The sequence below is a fragment of the Syngnathus leptorhynchus genome, chromosome 5 (genome assembly GCF_054491065.1).
Source record: "Syngnathus leptorhynchus isolate UIUO chromosome 5, UIUO_Slep, whole genome shotgun sequence".
NCBI classification, from domain to species: domain Eukaryota; kingdom Metazoa; phylum Chordata; class Actinopteri; order Syngnathiformes; family Syngnathidae; genus Syngnathus; species Syngnathus leptorhynchus.
In genome coordinates, this window is record NC_141199.1 from 1,761,344 (window position 1) to 1,776,608 (window position 15,265).

A 15,265-nucleotide genomic window follows, 5' to 3' on the forward strand; every position below is an offset into this window, starting at 1 on the left:
TTCTCTGGAGCATTCACACTTGTGTTTTTCTGATTCCTCTTATGATTATTATTATTATTATTATTATTATACTCACTTTTTTGTCTTCCCGAAACTCCCACATAGTATATCTGATTCAAAACGTTCCAATTTCAACATATTCTACATATTCATGCTTAGCCTTAGATTCAACTTTATTCATCCCTTGGGATTGTTCCCTCAGGAAATTCTGGTGCCAGTAACTGATTCTGATTATTATTATTATTATTATTATTACACTCACTTTTTTGTCTGATTCACACGATTCCAATTTCAACATACCATCCAACCATTAATCCCCTTATTGTGGTGTAGGGGTTTGCGTGTCCTAATGATCCTAGGAGCCAAGTTGTCTGGGGCTTTATGCCCCTGGCAGGGTCACCCATGGCAAAATGATCCTAGCACTGGAGCTAAGCCGAGAGTTGGCACAGCCTGGACAGCCCTTCCCATGGGCTCGCCACCTGTGGCAGGGGACAAAGCGGTCGGGTGCTAAGTGAGCTGGGCGGTGGCCAAGGGCAGTCTGATCGCTCTCTGGCAGAAAAGGAGCCTGAGCTGGTGTGCGAGGCAGAAAAGTTCAGACTCGACATAGTCAGACTTGCCTCCACACAGTTTGGGTTCTGGTACGTCCTCTTGAGAGGCGCTGCAGGCTTCCACTCTGGAGTTGCCCACGGTGAGAGGCGTCGGGCAGGTGTGGGCATATTTAAAGCCCCCCAACTGGGCGCCTGCACATTAGGGTTAACCCTGGTAAATGGCAGCCTCCCTCCGCCTTCAGGTGGGGGAGATGGGTCCTGACTCTTGTTTGTGTCTATGCACCAAACAGAAGCTGAATATTTTTAGAGTTCATGGAGGAAGTGCTGGAAAGCACAATATTGTTCTGCTAAGTGACTTCAATGCTCACTTGGGAAATGACAGTAACACCTGGAAGGGCGTGATTGGGAGGAATGCCCTCACCCCCACCCATTCAGATTCTGCTTGTCGCGGTCTGCATCCCGCTTTCCAACGTTGGAAGTGACAGGATCACGGCCCTTAGTGAACTGTATCAGGCTGTCAGTGATCAGCAGACCGCGCACCCTGACGGTTTCATCATCTTCGCTGGTGATTTTAATCATGCTGACCTGAAGTCTGTCTTTCCAAAGCTTCACCAGCATGTTAATTTTCCAACACGTGGTGGCAGCTTCCTGGACCTGGTCTACACTGCACATAAAGGAGCTTTCAAGGCCACCCCCCTCCCCAACATCGGGCTTTCTGACCACGTCACCGTTCTGCTTACGCCCGCGTACAGACAGAGAGTGAGAACTTCCAGGCTGGTTCGCAAACGAGTTAGAGTGTGGCCTGAGGGGGCCTCTGATGCTCTTCGAGACTGCTTTGGCACTACAGACTGGAACATGTTGAAGTGGGCAGCCACTTGCAACAATCAGACAGACATTGAGGAGTATGCTGACTCTGTGACCTTGTACATCGCTAAGTGCAATGATGATGTGACCCTCACAAAGTACGTCGTCACTCGGGCTAACTGGAAGCCATGGCTGACAGGGGCTGTCCTCGGGCTGCTGAGGGCCAGAGACAAAGCCTACAGGGCTGGGGATGAAGCGGGCGTGAGATCAGCAAGGGCGAAACTGTCCCGGGTATCAAGAATGGGAAAAAGGCGTTCTCTTCCAAGATTACTGCCCACTTCAAAGACAGCAGGGATGCTTGGGGCCTGTGGCAAGGCATACAGACCATCACGGACTACAAGCCCGCGCCGCAGAGCTGTGAGGGCGACGTCCCTCTGCTCAACGAACTGAACCGCTTCTTTGCGCGCTTTGACGCTCAGAACGACACTTGCCCGCTGAAGACCCCTCCCCCTCCGGACGAGCAGCCCCTGTGCCTTTCTGCCGTTAGCGTGAGGAGGACGCTTGCTGCTATCAACACCCGTAAGGCGGCGGGCCCGGACAACATCCCAGGACGGGCGCTGAAAGACTGCGCTGAGGAGCTGATGGATGTCTTCATGGACATCTTTAACATTTCCCTGCAGCAGGCCATCGTCCCGTCATGCTTCAAGGCTGCCACCATCATACCTGTGCCGAAAAATCCTGCTCCTTCCTGCTTCAATGACTACTATGGTCTGGCTGTCTGCTATTAGCACGCTTGCTCCATTTTGCTGCTCTTATTTGTCTATTTATTTATTTATTTATTGTTTATTTATTTGGGTTATTTGCTTATTATTTATTCATTGCTCTTGTCTGTTCGTTTTCACTCGTTGTGCTATTTGATTGTAAGTCCCAAAGTTAAAGTCCCAATGATCATCGTCACACACACATCTGGGTGTGGCCAAATTTGTCCTCTGCATTTAACCCATCCCCATGTGATTTTGATCCATCCCCTGGGGGAGAGGGGAGCAGTGAGCAGCAGCGGTGCCGCGCTCGGGAATCATTTGGTGATCTAACCCCCCAATTCCAACCCTTAATGCTGAGTGCCAAGCAGGGAGGCATTAGGTTCCATTTTTATAGTCTTTGGTATGACCCGGCCGGGGTTTGAACCCACAACCTTCCAGTCTCAGGGCGGACACTCTACTCTAGGCCACTGAGCTGGTGTTGTGTACTGTGTCTAGTCACCGTGGGATGGTGGGAAACATAATTTTGATCTCTGTGTGTCTTAATGTGAAGAAATTGACAATAAAGCGGGCTTTGACTTTGCTTTGATTGTGGAAGCAGGGCCTGTAAACTCTGAGATGGACTCTCCAATCTCTGGGGTCACAGAAGTAGTTAAGAAACTCCTCGGGGGCAAGGCCCTGCGGGTAGCTGAAATCCACCTGGAGTTCTTAAAGGTTCTGGATGTTGTGGGGCTGTCGTAGATGACACGTCTCTACAACATTGCGTAGACATCAGGGTCGGTGCTTCTGGATTGGCAGACTAGGGTGGTGGACCCTCTTTTAAAGAAAGGGGACCGGAGGGTGTGTTCCAACTACAGAGTAATCACACTCCTTAGCCTCCCTGGTAAGGTCTATTCAGGGGTGCTGGAGAGGAGGGTCCGTCGGATTGCCGAATCTCAGAATTAGGAGGAACAGTGTGGTTTTCATCCCGGCTGTGGAACAATGGACCAGCTGTATACCCTCGGCAGGATCCTCGACGATGGATGGGAGTTAGCTCAACCAGAGAAGGCGTTCGATCGTGTCCCTCTGGAAGTTCTGTGGAGAGTACTTCGGGAGTAGGGGGTCCCGAACCAACTTATAACGGTGGTTCGGTCCTTGTGCCATAGCTTGGTCGCCATTTCCGGCAGTAAGTTGGATTCGTTCCCAGTGAGGGTTGGACTCCGCTAAGGCTGCCCTTTGTCACCGATTCTGTTCATAACTTTTATGGACAGAGTTTCTAGGCATAGCAGAGGCATTGAGGGTGTCCGGTTTTGGGACCTCAGCATTGCATCTTTGCTTTTTGCAGATGACGTGGTGCTGTTGGCTTCTTCAAGCCATTATCTCCAGCTCCCACAGAAGCGGTTCGCAGCAGAGTGTGAAGTGGTCGGGATTAGGGTCAGCATCTCCAAATCTGAGACCACGGTCCTCAGTTGGAAAAGGGAGGAATGCCCTCTCCAGATCGGAGATGAAATCCTGCCCCAAGTGGAGGAGTTCAGGTATCTTGGGGTCTTGTTCACGAGCGAGGGCAGGATGGAGTGTGAGATTGACAGGCGGATCGGCGCAGCGTCGGCCGTGATACAGACTCTGTACCGGTCCCTCGTGGTCACACGGATAGTTAATATTTGACGTCAGGCACATTCTCAGTTCGTTTGTGTTTATGTAATGTTAGCATACCATATCGTTTAGCCTGTTGTTGCCTATTCATGTCTGTTCTTAGTGATGCATTTTGTCAAATGAAGTTCCCCAAAAACATGACTTGTACTCCTTAGCGACTTGTAGTATATTATGTGTATTTGTCAATGTGAAGTATTTTAAGATAACAAGGCACACCATGAGTTGGCAAAATATGCGAGGGCGTGAATATAAATGGACACAGCACATTTCAGATTCATATTCATATTTTCATTCCACTTTTTTTGTTGTATTTTGTGTTGATTTATGACATAAAATCTCAACAAAATAAATTCAAGTTTGTGATTGTGAGGTCACAAATGTGAAAAAGTTCAAGGGGTATGAATAATTTGTTCAGACTCCATACAATTGTATGTAACACACCTCAACACAGTTGTCACAGACAGAGCAGTGGGAGCAACGTGGTGGCCGGTAGAAGTGACAAGTTGAACACCATTTCATCCTGACCTGGATTCCTCTGATCTCCACAGTTTTATAAAGAGTAGCAAGGAAATCATCATCCTTATCCTCATCCTCTCCAGCTACAGACAGACAGAGAAATTGATTAAAGACCAAACTTCAAAATCTATAATATTTGCGCAGTTAGAACATAAAATGACTATTGTTTCACTCTCTTGTTGAGTTATTGTGGAGAACCAGTCCCCACGTTACCAATTCCTTGGAATTCTTTGCTATTTTGCTTTTGAAGAGAGAGCAACAGCAATGTGTTCATGTTCTATTAGGATGGACAATCTCTGTACAAGATCATGCTCACATATGTACAATTATTTTTTTATTTTATGCAAACATAACTGCTCAATCAGAACACGTATACAACACACACAACTGGATGAACACACACACAGGGGGGTGACGCCCCCCCGCCCCCCACACTCAGGTACGAAATGGTCATGTGACAAGTTCCCGCCTCAGGTACGAAATGGTCATGTGACAAATTCCCGCCTTTCCGGACAGTATAAAACAAGCTGACCTGGAGACAGAAGTTGTTGTTTCATCTGCTGCCGTGCCTTGTGAATTGACCGCCATTAAACAACCCAAGATCTTGCCAATAAAGAACCAACTCTATACTCCACATCTTTGCTGTCCTGGCTCAACAACGGACATCCCGCACAACACGCAACACTATCAATTCCCTCAGCAAATGCAGTCAGCATGAAGTGTGTCACTACGCATGTTACGCACACAACGCAACAGCTCAGTGGCCTAGTAGTAGAGTGTCCGCCCTGAGACTGGAAGGTGGTGGGTGCAAACCCCGGCCGGGTCATACCAAAGACTATAAAAATGGAACCCATTGCCTCCCTGCTTGGCACTCAGCATTAAGGGTTGGAATTGGGGGGTTAGATCACCAAATGATTCCCGAGCGTGGCACCGCTGCTGCTCACTGCTCCCCTACCTAACAATACTTTTCATGGTAGCTCAATTTCTATGATTGTAAAATCTGTCATGCAAATCGCGTCATGTTTTATTTTAGATAATGATGAGAGACACTATCTGACTGGGTCAGACGCCAGCAGTACGGTACCTCTCGCATATCCGGTCACGGAGGCAGGGAGGAGCAAAATTGTCTAAGGAAAGGACTGAGGGATGTCATCGTACAAAGTAAAAATGTGTCTATAATCGTGTCTTAAATGTTTCTACTGAGGTCGCAGTTCTGATATCTATCGGTAGGGCAATCCAAAGTTCTGGAGCCTGAATAGAAAATGCTCTAGACCAGGCCAGGCCAACCCACGGCTCCCAAGCCGCATGCAGCTCTTTGACTAGTTTCATGCGGCTCTTTTACGTTCATATCAACATTTGTGTTTGAGGGGGGTTTTTCTGCGTCTTCGCTTCGCTTGAGTTCAATATGGTACTTTCGTCAAACGCGCATGCGCGTTAGGTGAAATCCCACAAAGCAGGAGGGGCAAACCTATTCGAGTAAACAATTAGTGTCAGTTATGCTCTCAAAATGGCAGGGAAAAAATGCACAGCTAAACAAAAATATGAAGATGAACACAGGACGTTTTTAACAGAGTGGGAAAATTTATATTTTTTGTTGAACGTAATGGCAAGCCATTCTGCCTGGTATGTTAGTGCATTTGAAAGCTTCAAATCTTCAGTGCCACTTCAGCTCACTCCATGCTAACATCGATAAGGACTTTTCAAAAGGGACTGAATTACGAAAGCGCAAGTTGGACAGGCAGAAAAATAGGTACAGTTTTTCCCAAAAATTACGAAGCACTGAGAGTCTGTCACACTTGCATCGTATCAACTGGCTTGGAACAATGTACGGGCAAAAAAGCCATACAATGAAGTGGAGTTTGTTGAAAAATGCGTCAGTGACATTGAAATATTGTCTCCTGAAAACGAAGGGTATCAGACGTCCAACTGTCCTGCCACACTGTTGAACGAAGAATATTGGACATTAACAGGAATGCCAGAAGTCGCACTAAGCAACATGCATAGCAAGTGAAAAAACGCTATTGTAAATTATTAAGTTTTTGTTTGTGGACTTTGTTGAACGAATAATAATAATAATACATTCTATTTATAAGGCGCCTTTCAAGGCACGCAAGGTCGCCGTGCAGATATAAAATAGCATAAAAAATGACCAGAGAGCATTTGTGTGTGAGAGACAGTGCACACAATGTTCATTGTTGAAAATGACTGGCCTGTGGTCTTAGTACTGGAGGAGTCAATTTCTGTCATTATCATGGTGGTGTGTGACATGATAATTGTATAACTGTATCTTGCTCAATAATGCATTGGCATGATCACATTGGCCAGGAATCAAACCCGCATACTCTGGGTTGGGAGACGACCAATCCTGACACCTCACCCAGCATTCATGCCCATGATTGTGTATGCAAGTAACTCGATATAAACTGATCACAAATTAAATAATACTGTTTGTATTACACTACCGCTTATACACACACATACAAGAATGGAAGAAATTCAGTGACAATAACTGACAAATTATGATCCTGAACATTTTCAGGGTTTTCCAATTTCTTTGAATATGTGGTATTGAGCAATGTCCTTTTCAGGGATGAGAACGGCAAATGGAAAAAAAACACTGAAAAGTAGCCGGGGTCTGGGGGCCGCATACCCCACTGGGGGGCCGCCGTGGGCTAGGGGCCACAGCACCCCCATTGGGGGCCGCAGGGGGCCAGGGGACACAGGCCCCTATTAGGGGCCACAGGGCCCACAGGCCCCAATTGGGGGGCGCCAGGGGCAACACCCTGGAGGGGGCCCAGGGGGCAAAGCTCCCTGGAAACTTCTGGACTATGGCAGTATAGCAACCTCAAAACCATTAATTTCATCACTCAATTTCAACAGTTTTGTTAAAAAAATATTCCTGCTTGGTGGGCTACCAAGGTGAATATAATACATCAAAATGGCACGATCAATTCTGGAGTTTTTCCTTTTGCTGAAAACTGTAAATTTTTTGCAACATATATCTCCAACCACATATCCTGCAATCAAAGAACACTCATAATACCTATCTTTTGGAAATGAATTGTGAAAGATAAATTATAAAGACATAGTTAGCATATAAATCAATTCATATGACAAATATATAAACACTGGAGTACCTTACCACAGATTGTTGTGAGCGGGTTTATCCAGTCTTTCTTATAATAAAATGAGAGTTAATCTGTGTTTCATTCAAACATTTAAATACAAATATTTACTTCAATATGTACATGCTGCTGTGCAGTCATAATGTTCAGTTATTTTTCTTTCTTTTCTTCATCAACATTTCCAGCACATTCAGTCTGGCTTTACGCTTCCGCTGTGAATTGGGAGTTGAAGTGCTGGGTAGTGGTACTCTTGTAGTGGAGGACTGGGTGTCAGATGACCTGGAGACAGTTAGTGGTGGTTGATGCACTGGGCCTGATGTATTTGCTGCTTCAGAGATGGACTGGTGACAGATTTAGATGCAAGTCTTGAATGGTGCTTTTTGAGTGCTTTTCTTTCTGACCTTGCAGCACAGCGCTTGGCCTTTTCCTTGCTTTGTAGTTCACTCTTGTTCTTGAGCTGTAGTCTTTTCATCTTTTCTTTTTTGGCTTCTCTCTTTCTTTTGAGGGGTTTTTTGGACTCACTGGCACATTGTCGCAAATTAACACACAGTTTCTTGTCCACAACATCATGCTGGATATCCTTTCTCTTGAAATGAGTGACAGCAATCGGTAGTTTTCAAATGGTACTTCACTGTTTGAATGGCAGTATAAGTCTCTATATTCACACGACACGATCTAATGTCCATAGTATTAAAAGATGAGTCAACCTGCGGTCCATGAAAGATGCTCAAAACGAAGAACACCAATTAGCAGACAGCAGCATACTTGTCAAAAACAGCAACCTTAGCCCACCATTCATCCACCTTCATCTCTTTCCTGTTGTACAAAGGAAGGTTGATATCTGACTGTTTATGTTGAACTTGTAAAGAAAACCTCTTTTTTATTCCTCATTCAAAACTGCTACCATTTCCTGGAGCTGCTTTAGGCCTCGGGATGTCACAGCATGCCCTCTAGCTGAAGGATCAATGCACGAAATGGATCTTAGAAGCTTGTCATTCAATGGCATCATCTTTTGCGGGTACTTCCCGCATACCTGGAATGCCCTGGTGGCTTTCCTCAAAGTGCAGAACTGTTGAGTTATCCTTTCTGCTGTCTTTAATGATGGCTTGAACAGCTGTGCCTGTGAAGATGTTCTTCTCTCGTAAGAAAATTTCTGCATCTTCTAAATCCATGGTTTTCAGCTCACGGGAGGATGCCAGAATCCTTTCAGGCTTGACGTAGCATGCCAAAAAATCACGGAATAACTCTTCAGGCTTGTCATGTACGATATGGATTAGTGGTTCTGTGCTCTGGAAAAGACAGACATATCTTTTCAAGATTGACAGAGCAGACTGATAAAACTGAATCGTGAGACGACTTTGTTTGGCCTTGAAGAAGACTTTGTCAACGATGCGAGCTTTCCTGGCTTTGCCACCATCCATCAGCTTCTTCCTTGACAGGGATTCTGTGATTTCTTTGATTCTCTGTCTGCTATTGATACTGACATTCATTCTTCTACAAATCTCCAGTACTATGCCATGATACACATGCCTAAGGTCAGAAGACACAAAGGCATAATAAAACACCTGCAAAGCATCCCAGATCCTCAAAGTGCTGACAGACAAATCATATGCAGAAAGCCAGCGGTGGTTCACGAAGCGTTCTGGCACTGTGTATTTGATATGTAGAAGCTCGCATATCTCTGACATGTGTTCTCTATGATCTGGAGACCGCTTCGAGTGAGATCACTTCGAGTCGTTGTAGAGAACAGTGAACAGGCCTTCTGCCCAGTGTTCAAATACTGAACAAAACTGTTAACATGCATAGTGTACATGATGACAAATGTCGCCATCTACATCCAGAAGATGGGGTGCTCGATTACTGCGGATCCGGGTCTCTAGCCCACTCTTTGATCCGCGCACGAGTCCATCAGAACGGAAACCAGATTAGCCCATGGTATTTCAAATCTTTCAAAATGTTTGAGAAGTTCTTTATGCAGAGACTCTGCAGCAACGGTAATCACCTCCAATGAAGCCAAATGCTCTCGCACCACCTTTCCATCCGATTTTGAGAAAGAATTCACCAGAATAGCAAGCACCCTCTTGTTGTTGTCGCCGGTGCTCTCATCAATGTTGAGCAGTCGAGTCAAGTTTATTTGTATAGCCCTAAATCACAAGCAGTCTCAAAGGGCTCACATAGACAAACAATAGACAATTATTCTCAAAGCATCCCCTGATCTTGAGCTCCCAAAAGGGCAAGGAAAAACTAAAAAAAAAACCTACCAAGGGAAAAATGAGAAACCTTGAGAAGGGACCACAGATGGAAGGATCCCCCTTTCAGCATCACCAGGCTGCAATGGATGCAAAGAGGGAACATAAAATACATAATATGGAAATCAAAAAGTGGATGTCCAGGCCAAAGTGAGGATCTGTCGGAGAAACCCTCAATCCTACTGGCAGTGTCTTCGAGGAGGGTAATCCACTGCAGTTCCCTCATCCTGAATTTGGTCCACGAGAATCTAGATAGCAGCTATCAGCTTGGGTGTCACCTAATGTCACCTATGTCTCCCAGCCGGGGAGGGGGAAGTGGGGTCGGGGAGAGGGAGCAAAAACAAACTCCAGCCGAATCGGCCACTACAGGTTAATTAAAGGCCATATCATCATATTGAGAGAAAAATGGCAGTTCCGGATGTTCTTAAGACCGTTCTTCATACGATAGGACGCAGTTGTCAGATCCATAGTCAATTGTCTAATGCCTTCTTGTCACGGGCAAGTTCCTTGGCAAAATCAATCATTACAGGTGCCATGGACAGAGGCAGATTATTTTGTGCAACTACACCAAGAACCATTGCCTGAAAATAAATAAAAGAAGCATTATATTTCATTAAAATACACATACACCATAATGATTAAAAAGGCTTCTCATAAAAAAGCAGGTAATCTGATAATGTAATGTATAATGTAAAACAGCATCACCACTTTGATCAAATTCCCTTCTATTCCCTTCGCAATACTGCTGCCAGCCGCTTAACCCCCCCCATATAAAAACAATTTTCTCAATTGATCTACACGATTCACGAAAATGATACCTCCGACGGAAAAATCCCTGCCTTTTACAATATCTCATTAACACATTAGTGGTAATTTTAACAGCTGTTTTTAAATTAGAATCTTGGTTGTTAGTTTTTAGCACATTCATCATCTCATTTTTCATTTAGGCAAGTTTTAGTCGACTGCAAGTAGAGAATTTTAGTCTTTATTTTAGTCCAAGAAAAATAATTAATTCGTCTTGTTTTAGTCAACAAAAATGTCAACATTTTAGTCTATTATTAGTGATTTTCCTCAGTTACATTGTTTTTTTTTTGTTTTTTTTGCAGAAAATTCATTTAATGTTCATTTTAATACATGTTTCATGTATGATAAGGTAGGTCAAAGTTGTTTTGAATTATGATTGGTGCAATATTTCATCTACTAGATTAAATGCAAGTTTGTTATAGTTTTTAGTTTGCATCCATGTCTTTGATTAGCTCATACTTGTTTGCTTTTCCTAAACTTTGTTCCATCTTAAACCACAGTTACTTGACCAGTATAACATCTCAATTACCACAAATTTGACTTCACATACAATTATATCAAAAAGTAGCAACTATCGCTAAATGTTCAAGTTTGTAAATTAGCCAGCATTATATTGCGATTTGTTTAATGTTAGTGTTAGAACACTGTAGCCGTTGGATTGATGTTACATTATAAACAACCACCGCAAAACCTTTTGTTAACTTAGTATGATGTATTAGCGGTAAACTGTGATGTGTTTTTAACCCCCACTTCAAAATAGCATGCTAAGCACACAAGGGTGCAGCTATCGATTATTTTTGTATTCAAGTAATCTCGTGATTATTTACGTCGATTAATTGAGTAATCGGATAAAACATTACTCAAGATTTTGTATTCTTGTATATATTCTTTACTGACAACCAACAATATAACATTGTTAATGTTCTTTACATGATCATTTAAAGTGCAAACATAAAATACCTCAGTAAAATAAAGCATATACTGTATGTAAACAAAAAGTGTTCTGCCTTGCAAATGTAACGTGACAATTCAGGCTAATCCTAAAATAAATTATTTAGCCATTTAGTCTCAATGAGCTTGCACTTTGTTTCTTTGAAAATATCAAACATTTTTGGGTGACGGTTCTGGAAGAAAGGTCATGATGTGATTTGAATTTTGACACAATCACTTTGAAGACCTTGCCTTCAACCATGGAAATAGGCCTCATATCAGTCACTAGCATGTCCACGATGCCTTTAGTGTATTCGGCTGCTTGCTGGGTTGAGCATGGTGGCGCCATTCAAAGATAGTTTTCCATCTTGGTCTGTGATCTGCCAAAGATAAATTCTATTTAGTGAAATCATTAATAAATTAAATGCACAATCAAGATTGTTTCAATTTCTCTTACTATGTACCATAATTACAGAAATTGTAAATATGATTCACACAATCATTTTCATAATGTTTCTGTTTTTTCTGAGAAGGTGTAATACATTACACATTATGTTTATTACTTTATACAACATGAAAAATGTATGTCTTTAATCTTGTGCAGTCATAAGATGATATCTGTCAACATCAAGCAATTTTAAACAGGTTAAAGAGAGTTATCTAACCATATAACTTAACAAATGTTTGGCAAACATCACCTATTTTTAACATGCAAACAGTTTCAGATGCAACTTTTGACTTACCGCGACTCTAGGATCTTTCCACAACTCGATAGATGGGCCAGGTGCTTTCTGGTGAGGTGCTGCAACATTGACGTCACGTTGTTGTGAAAGGCTTGCTCTGTTTAGCAGTACAAACATGTCACTTTGTTCTCTTCTATCTCTGATTTTGATCATTCTTGTTTGCCCATCCTGTTCCGTTTCTCCATTGTTGTCTGCTTGGTCTTTGTTTTTCTAGCTCAGTGGTCTAGTGGTAGATTGTCCGCCCTGAGACTGGAAGGTTGTGGGTTCAAACCCCGCCCGGGTCATACCAAAGACTATAAAAATGGGACCCATTGCCTCCCATAAAAGTTAAAGTCCCAATGACCATCGTCACACACACATCTGGGTGTGGTGAAATTTGTCCTCTGCATTTCAACCATCCCCATGTGATTTTGATCCATCCCCTGGGGGAGAGGGTAACAGTGAGCAACAGCGGTGCCGCGCTCGGGAATCATTTGGTGATCTAACCCCCCAATTCCAACCCTTAATGCTGAGTGCCAAGCAGGGAGGCAATGGGTTCCATTTTTATAGTCTTTGGTATGACCCGGCCGGGGTTTGCACCCACCACCTTCCAGTCTCAGGGCGGACACTCTACTACTAGGCCACTGAGCTGGGACTTTAACTTAACTTAAACTTTTGACATTATTTCTGATTGTGTTGTGCCTGAGCATGCTCTGCAGTGCCTGGAACTATGTACATGCAGAGTATGTTTCCACTCAAACGCTGCACACAGCCAAAACCAAACGCGCGAGCCTTGGTGCAGCAGTCGAACGGAAACATACTCCGGATGTACATAGTTACGGATACACATTTAACTTGAGGAGTTTGCACAAAGTAAGGTATTCCATGGCAGAAAGTTTATGTTTCATATCCATTCAAATTTAAACTGCACACTTTTACACATTTTTTCTACTCATGAAAGGTATAACCCCATCCATTCACCTACCTCTTGGAAAGATGCCCGGATCCATGAATGCAGCCATACAGAAGTTGGCCAAAACAAACAGAAATATTATGCCATTATAAATGGGAACAGCTACAGAGAAACGCTCTGAAATCCATGGACAACTGCACAAAACAAACAGAAAGGAAAAAACCCGTCAGAAAATACAGTGGCTATAGTTCTTTCAGAAAATTGCATCACTTACATCCATCCATCCATCCATTCATCCATTTTCTGTACTGCTTAGGCCCCACGGGGGTCACGGGCGTGCTGGAGCCTATCCCAGCCGTCATCAGGCAGTAGACAGGGGACACCCTGAACTGGTTGCCAGCCAATCGCAGGGCACACAGAGACGAACAACCATCCGCACTCGCACTCGCACCTGGGGAGAATTTGGAGTGCTAAATCGGCATACCAAACATGTTTTTAGAATGTGGGAAGAAACCAGAGTGCCAGGAGAAAACCCACGCGGACGCGGGGAGAACATGCATACTCCACACAGGGAGGGCCAGAGGTGGGCTAGATCCCGCACTCTCCTAACTGTGAGGCAAACATGCTAGCCAGTGCGCAATCGAGCCACCGGCATCACTTACAACACTTAAATTTGATTCAGACAATTATTTCTGAGATCTATGATTCACAAACCATAGCGCAGAAGAATTGCCCAAATAGCAGAAAAAGTTCACAGAAGAGGCAAATAATAAAGACTGAAGAATCCGAAACCACTGACATGCATTTGAGCATCTAAGACTTTGTGTCCTTATGAATGTCTACAAAACCTCGTGTCTTGCAACTTCATTAAAAAAATAGTTTAATCAAACCCCAAACTGTTTTAAATTCAATCTACAGGTAAACGTATAAATGTTTGTGATGTCCATATTATTAATATATGTATACACATTGTATGTATTTTGGACTTATGTCCTGAGCACGACGTTAAATGTCCTGACCACGACGTTAAACTGCTACCAAAGACTGGCTCCCGGCAGGAAGCGCGGAGCCCTATGTAGGTTTGCACTGACTACCTCCTGGCATGAGGAACGGGGTAGAAAAGGTCCCCCAAAAATTGCCTGCCTCACCTCTTTCTGGCCAGCTGGCCGCGGCTGGCAGGAGTCCCATTACCAGCGGTAAGAAACAAAGAAACAGGACAAAGGTGACATCAATCACCCTTGGCGCATGGAATGTGCGCACACTTCTCGATAGGGCTGGTGCCACATCAAGACCTGAGAGAAGAACTGCCCTGATCGCCAGAGAGCTGGACCGACCGGTATGGCATCCAGATCGCTGCCCTCAGCGAGACCCGTCTAGCTGGAGAGGGTTGGTTGACAGAAGCTGGTGCTGGCTATACATTCTTCTGGATCGGTCACACTGAGGAAGAGAGTCGCAACGCAGGAGTCGGCTTTGCCATCAAATCCAACTTGGTCAATAAGATGGCTGCGCTTCCCAAAGGTGTCAATAACCGCCTGATGACACTGCGCCTGCCTCTTCCTGGCAAACACTTTGCCACACTCATCAGTGCCTATGCCCCCATGATGACTAACCCAGATGATGTGAAGGAGAGGTTCTTTGAGGACCTGACAGCCACGATCACTGCATTGCCCAGGGCAGATAAGCTCATCATTCTTGGCGACTTTAATGCCAGAGTCGGCACTGACCACAAGTCCTGGGAAGGGGTCCTCAGCAAAAATGACACGGGCAGCTGTAATAGCAATGGCACCCTCCTGCTAGAGACCTATGCGGCACACGAGCTCCTGATCACCAACTTTGTTTTTTGCCTTCCAAAGTGCAACAGGACCTCCTGGATGCACACCCACTCAAGACATTGGCATCTACTGGACTATGTCATCGTCAGGTAAAGGGACAGACAGGATGTCAGGATCACGAAGGCAGCATGTGGTGCAGAGTGCTGGACTGACCACAGACTCCTGGTATCAAAGCTGAACATCAAGATCCACCCTCCCAGGAGACCTCAAGGTTCCAAACCTTTTGGCTTATTGACTTCAATATTTTGTTAGAGCGTCTTAAAGGTTGTGTTGGTATTTCGGGGTCAGCACTAGACTGGTTTCGTTCGTATCTATCAGACAGGACGCACCGAGTGGTCCATGGCAATGCGTCCTCTGAGCTCTATAACGTTACGTGTGGTGTCCCACAGGGATCGGTGCTAGGACCACTTCTATTTAATATTTATATGACTC

General features: G+C 44.4%; 2 protein-coding genes and 1 pseudogene across 12 annotated transcripts in view; 1 reads left to right on the top strand and 2 right to left on the bottom strand.

Moving 5' to 3' along the window:
• Positions 1 to 15,265, top strand: part of LOC147056219 (uncharacterized) — a 239,053-nt gene that overhangs the window by 166,350 nt on the left and 57,438 nt on the right. The gene's annotated exons all lie outside the window — the stretch shown is intronic.
• Positions 1 to 15,265, bottom strand: part of LOC147056220 (palmitoyltransferase ZDHHC5-A-like) — a 169,558-nt gene that overhangs the window by 107,739 nt on the left and 46,554 nt on the right. For 10 of the 11 annotated variants that reach the window (XM_085911350.1, XM_085911349.1, XM_085911348.1 and 7 more), the window contains 2 exons: positions 13,074 to 13,195; positions 4,184 to 4,341 (listed from right to left, as the gene is read on the bottom strand). In XM_085911350.1, coding sequence (XP_085767476.1) covers positions 4,184 to 4,341; positions 13,074 to 13,195 — 280 coding nt within the window. The remainder of the gene's footprint in view (positions 1 to 4,183; positions 4,342 to 13,073; positions 13,196 to 15,265) is intronic. The other variant, XM_085911355.1, reaches the window with a different exon arrangement.
• LOC147056221 (uncharacterized) lies at positions 8,376 to 10,022 on the bottom strand (annotated as a pseudogene).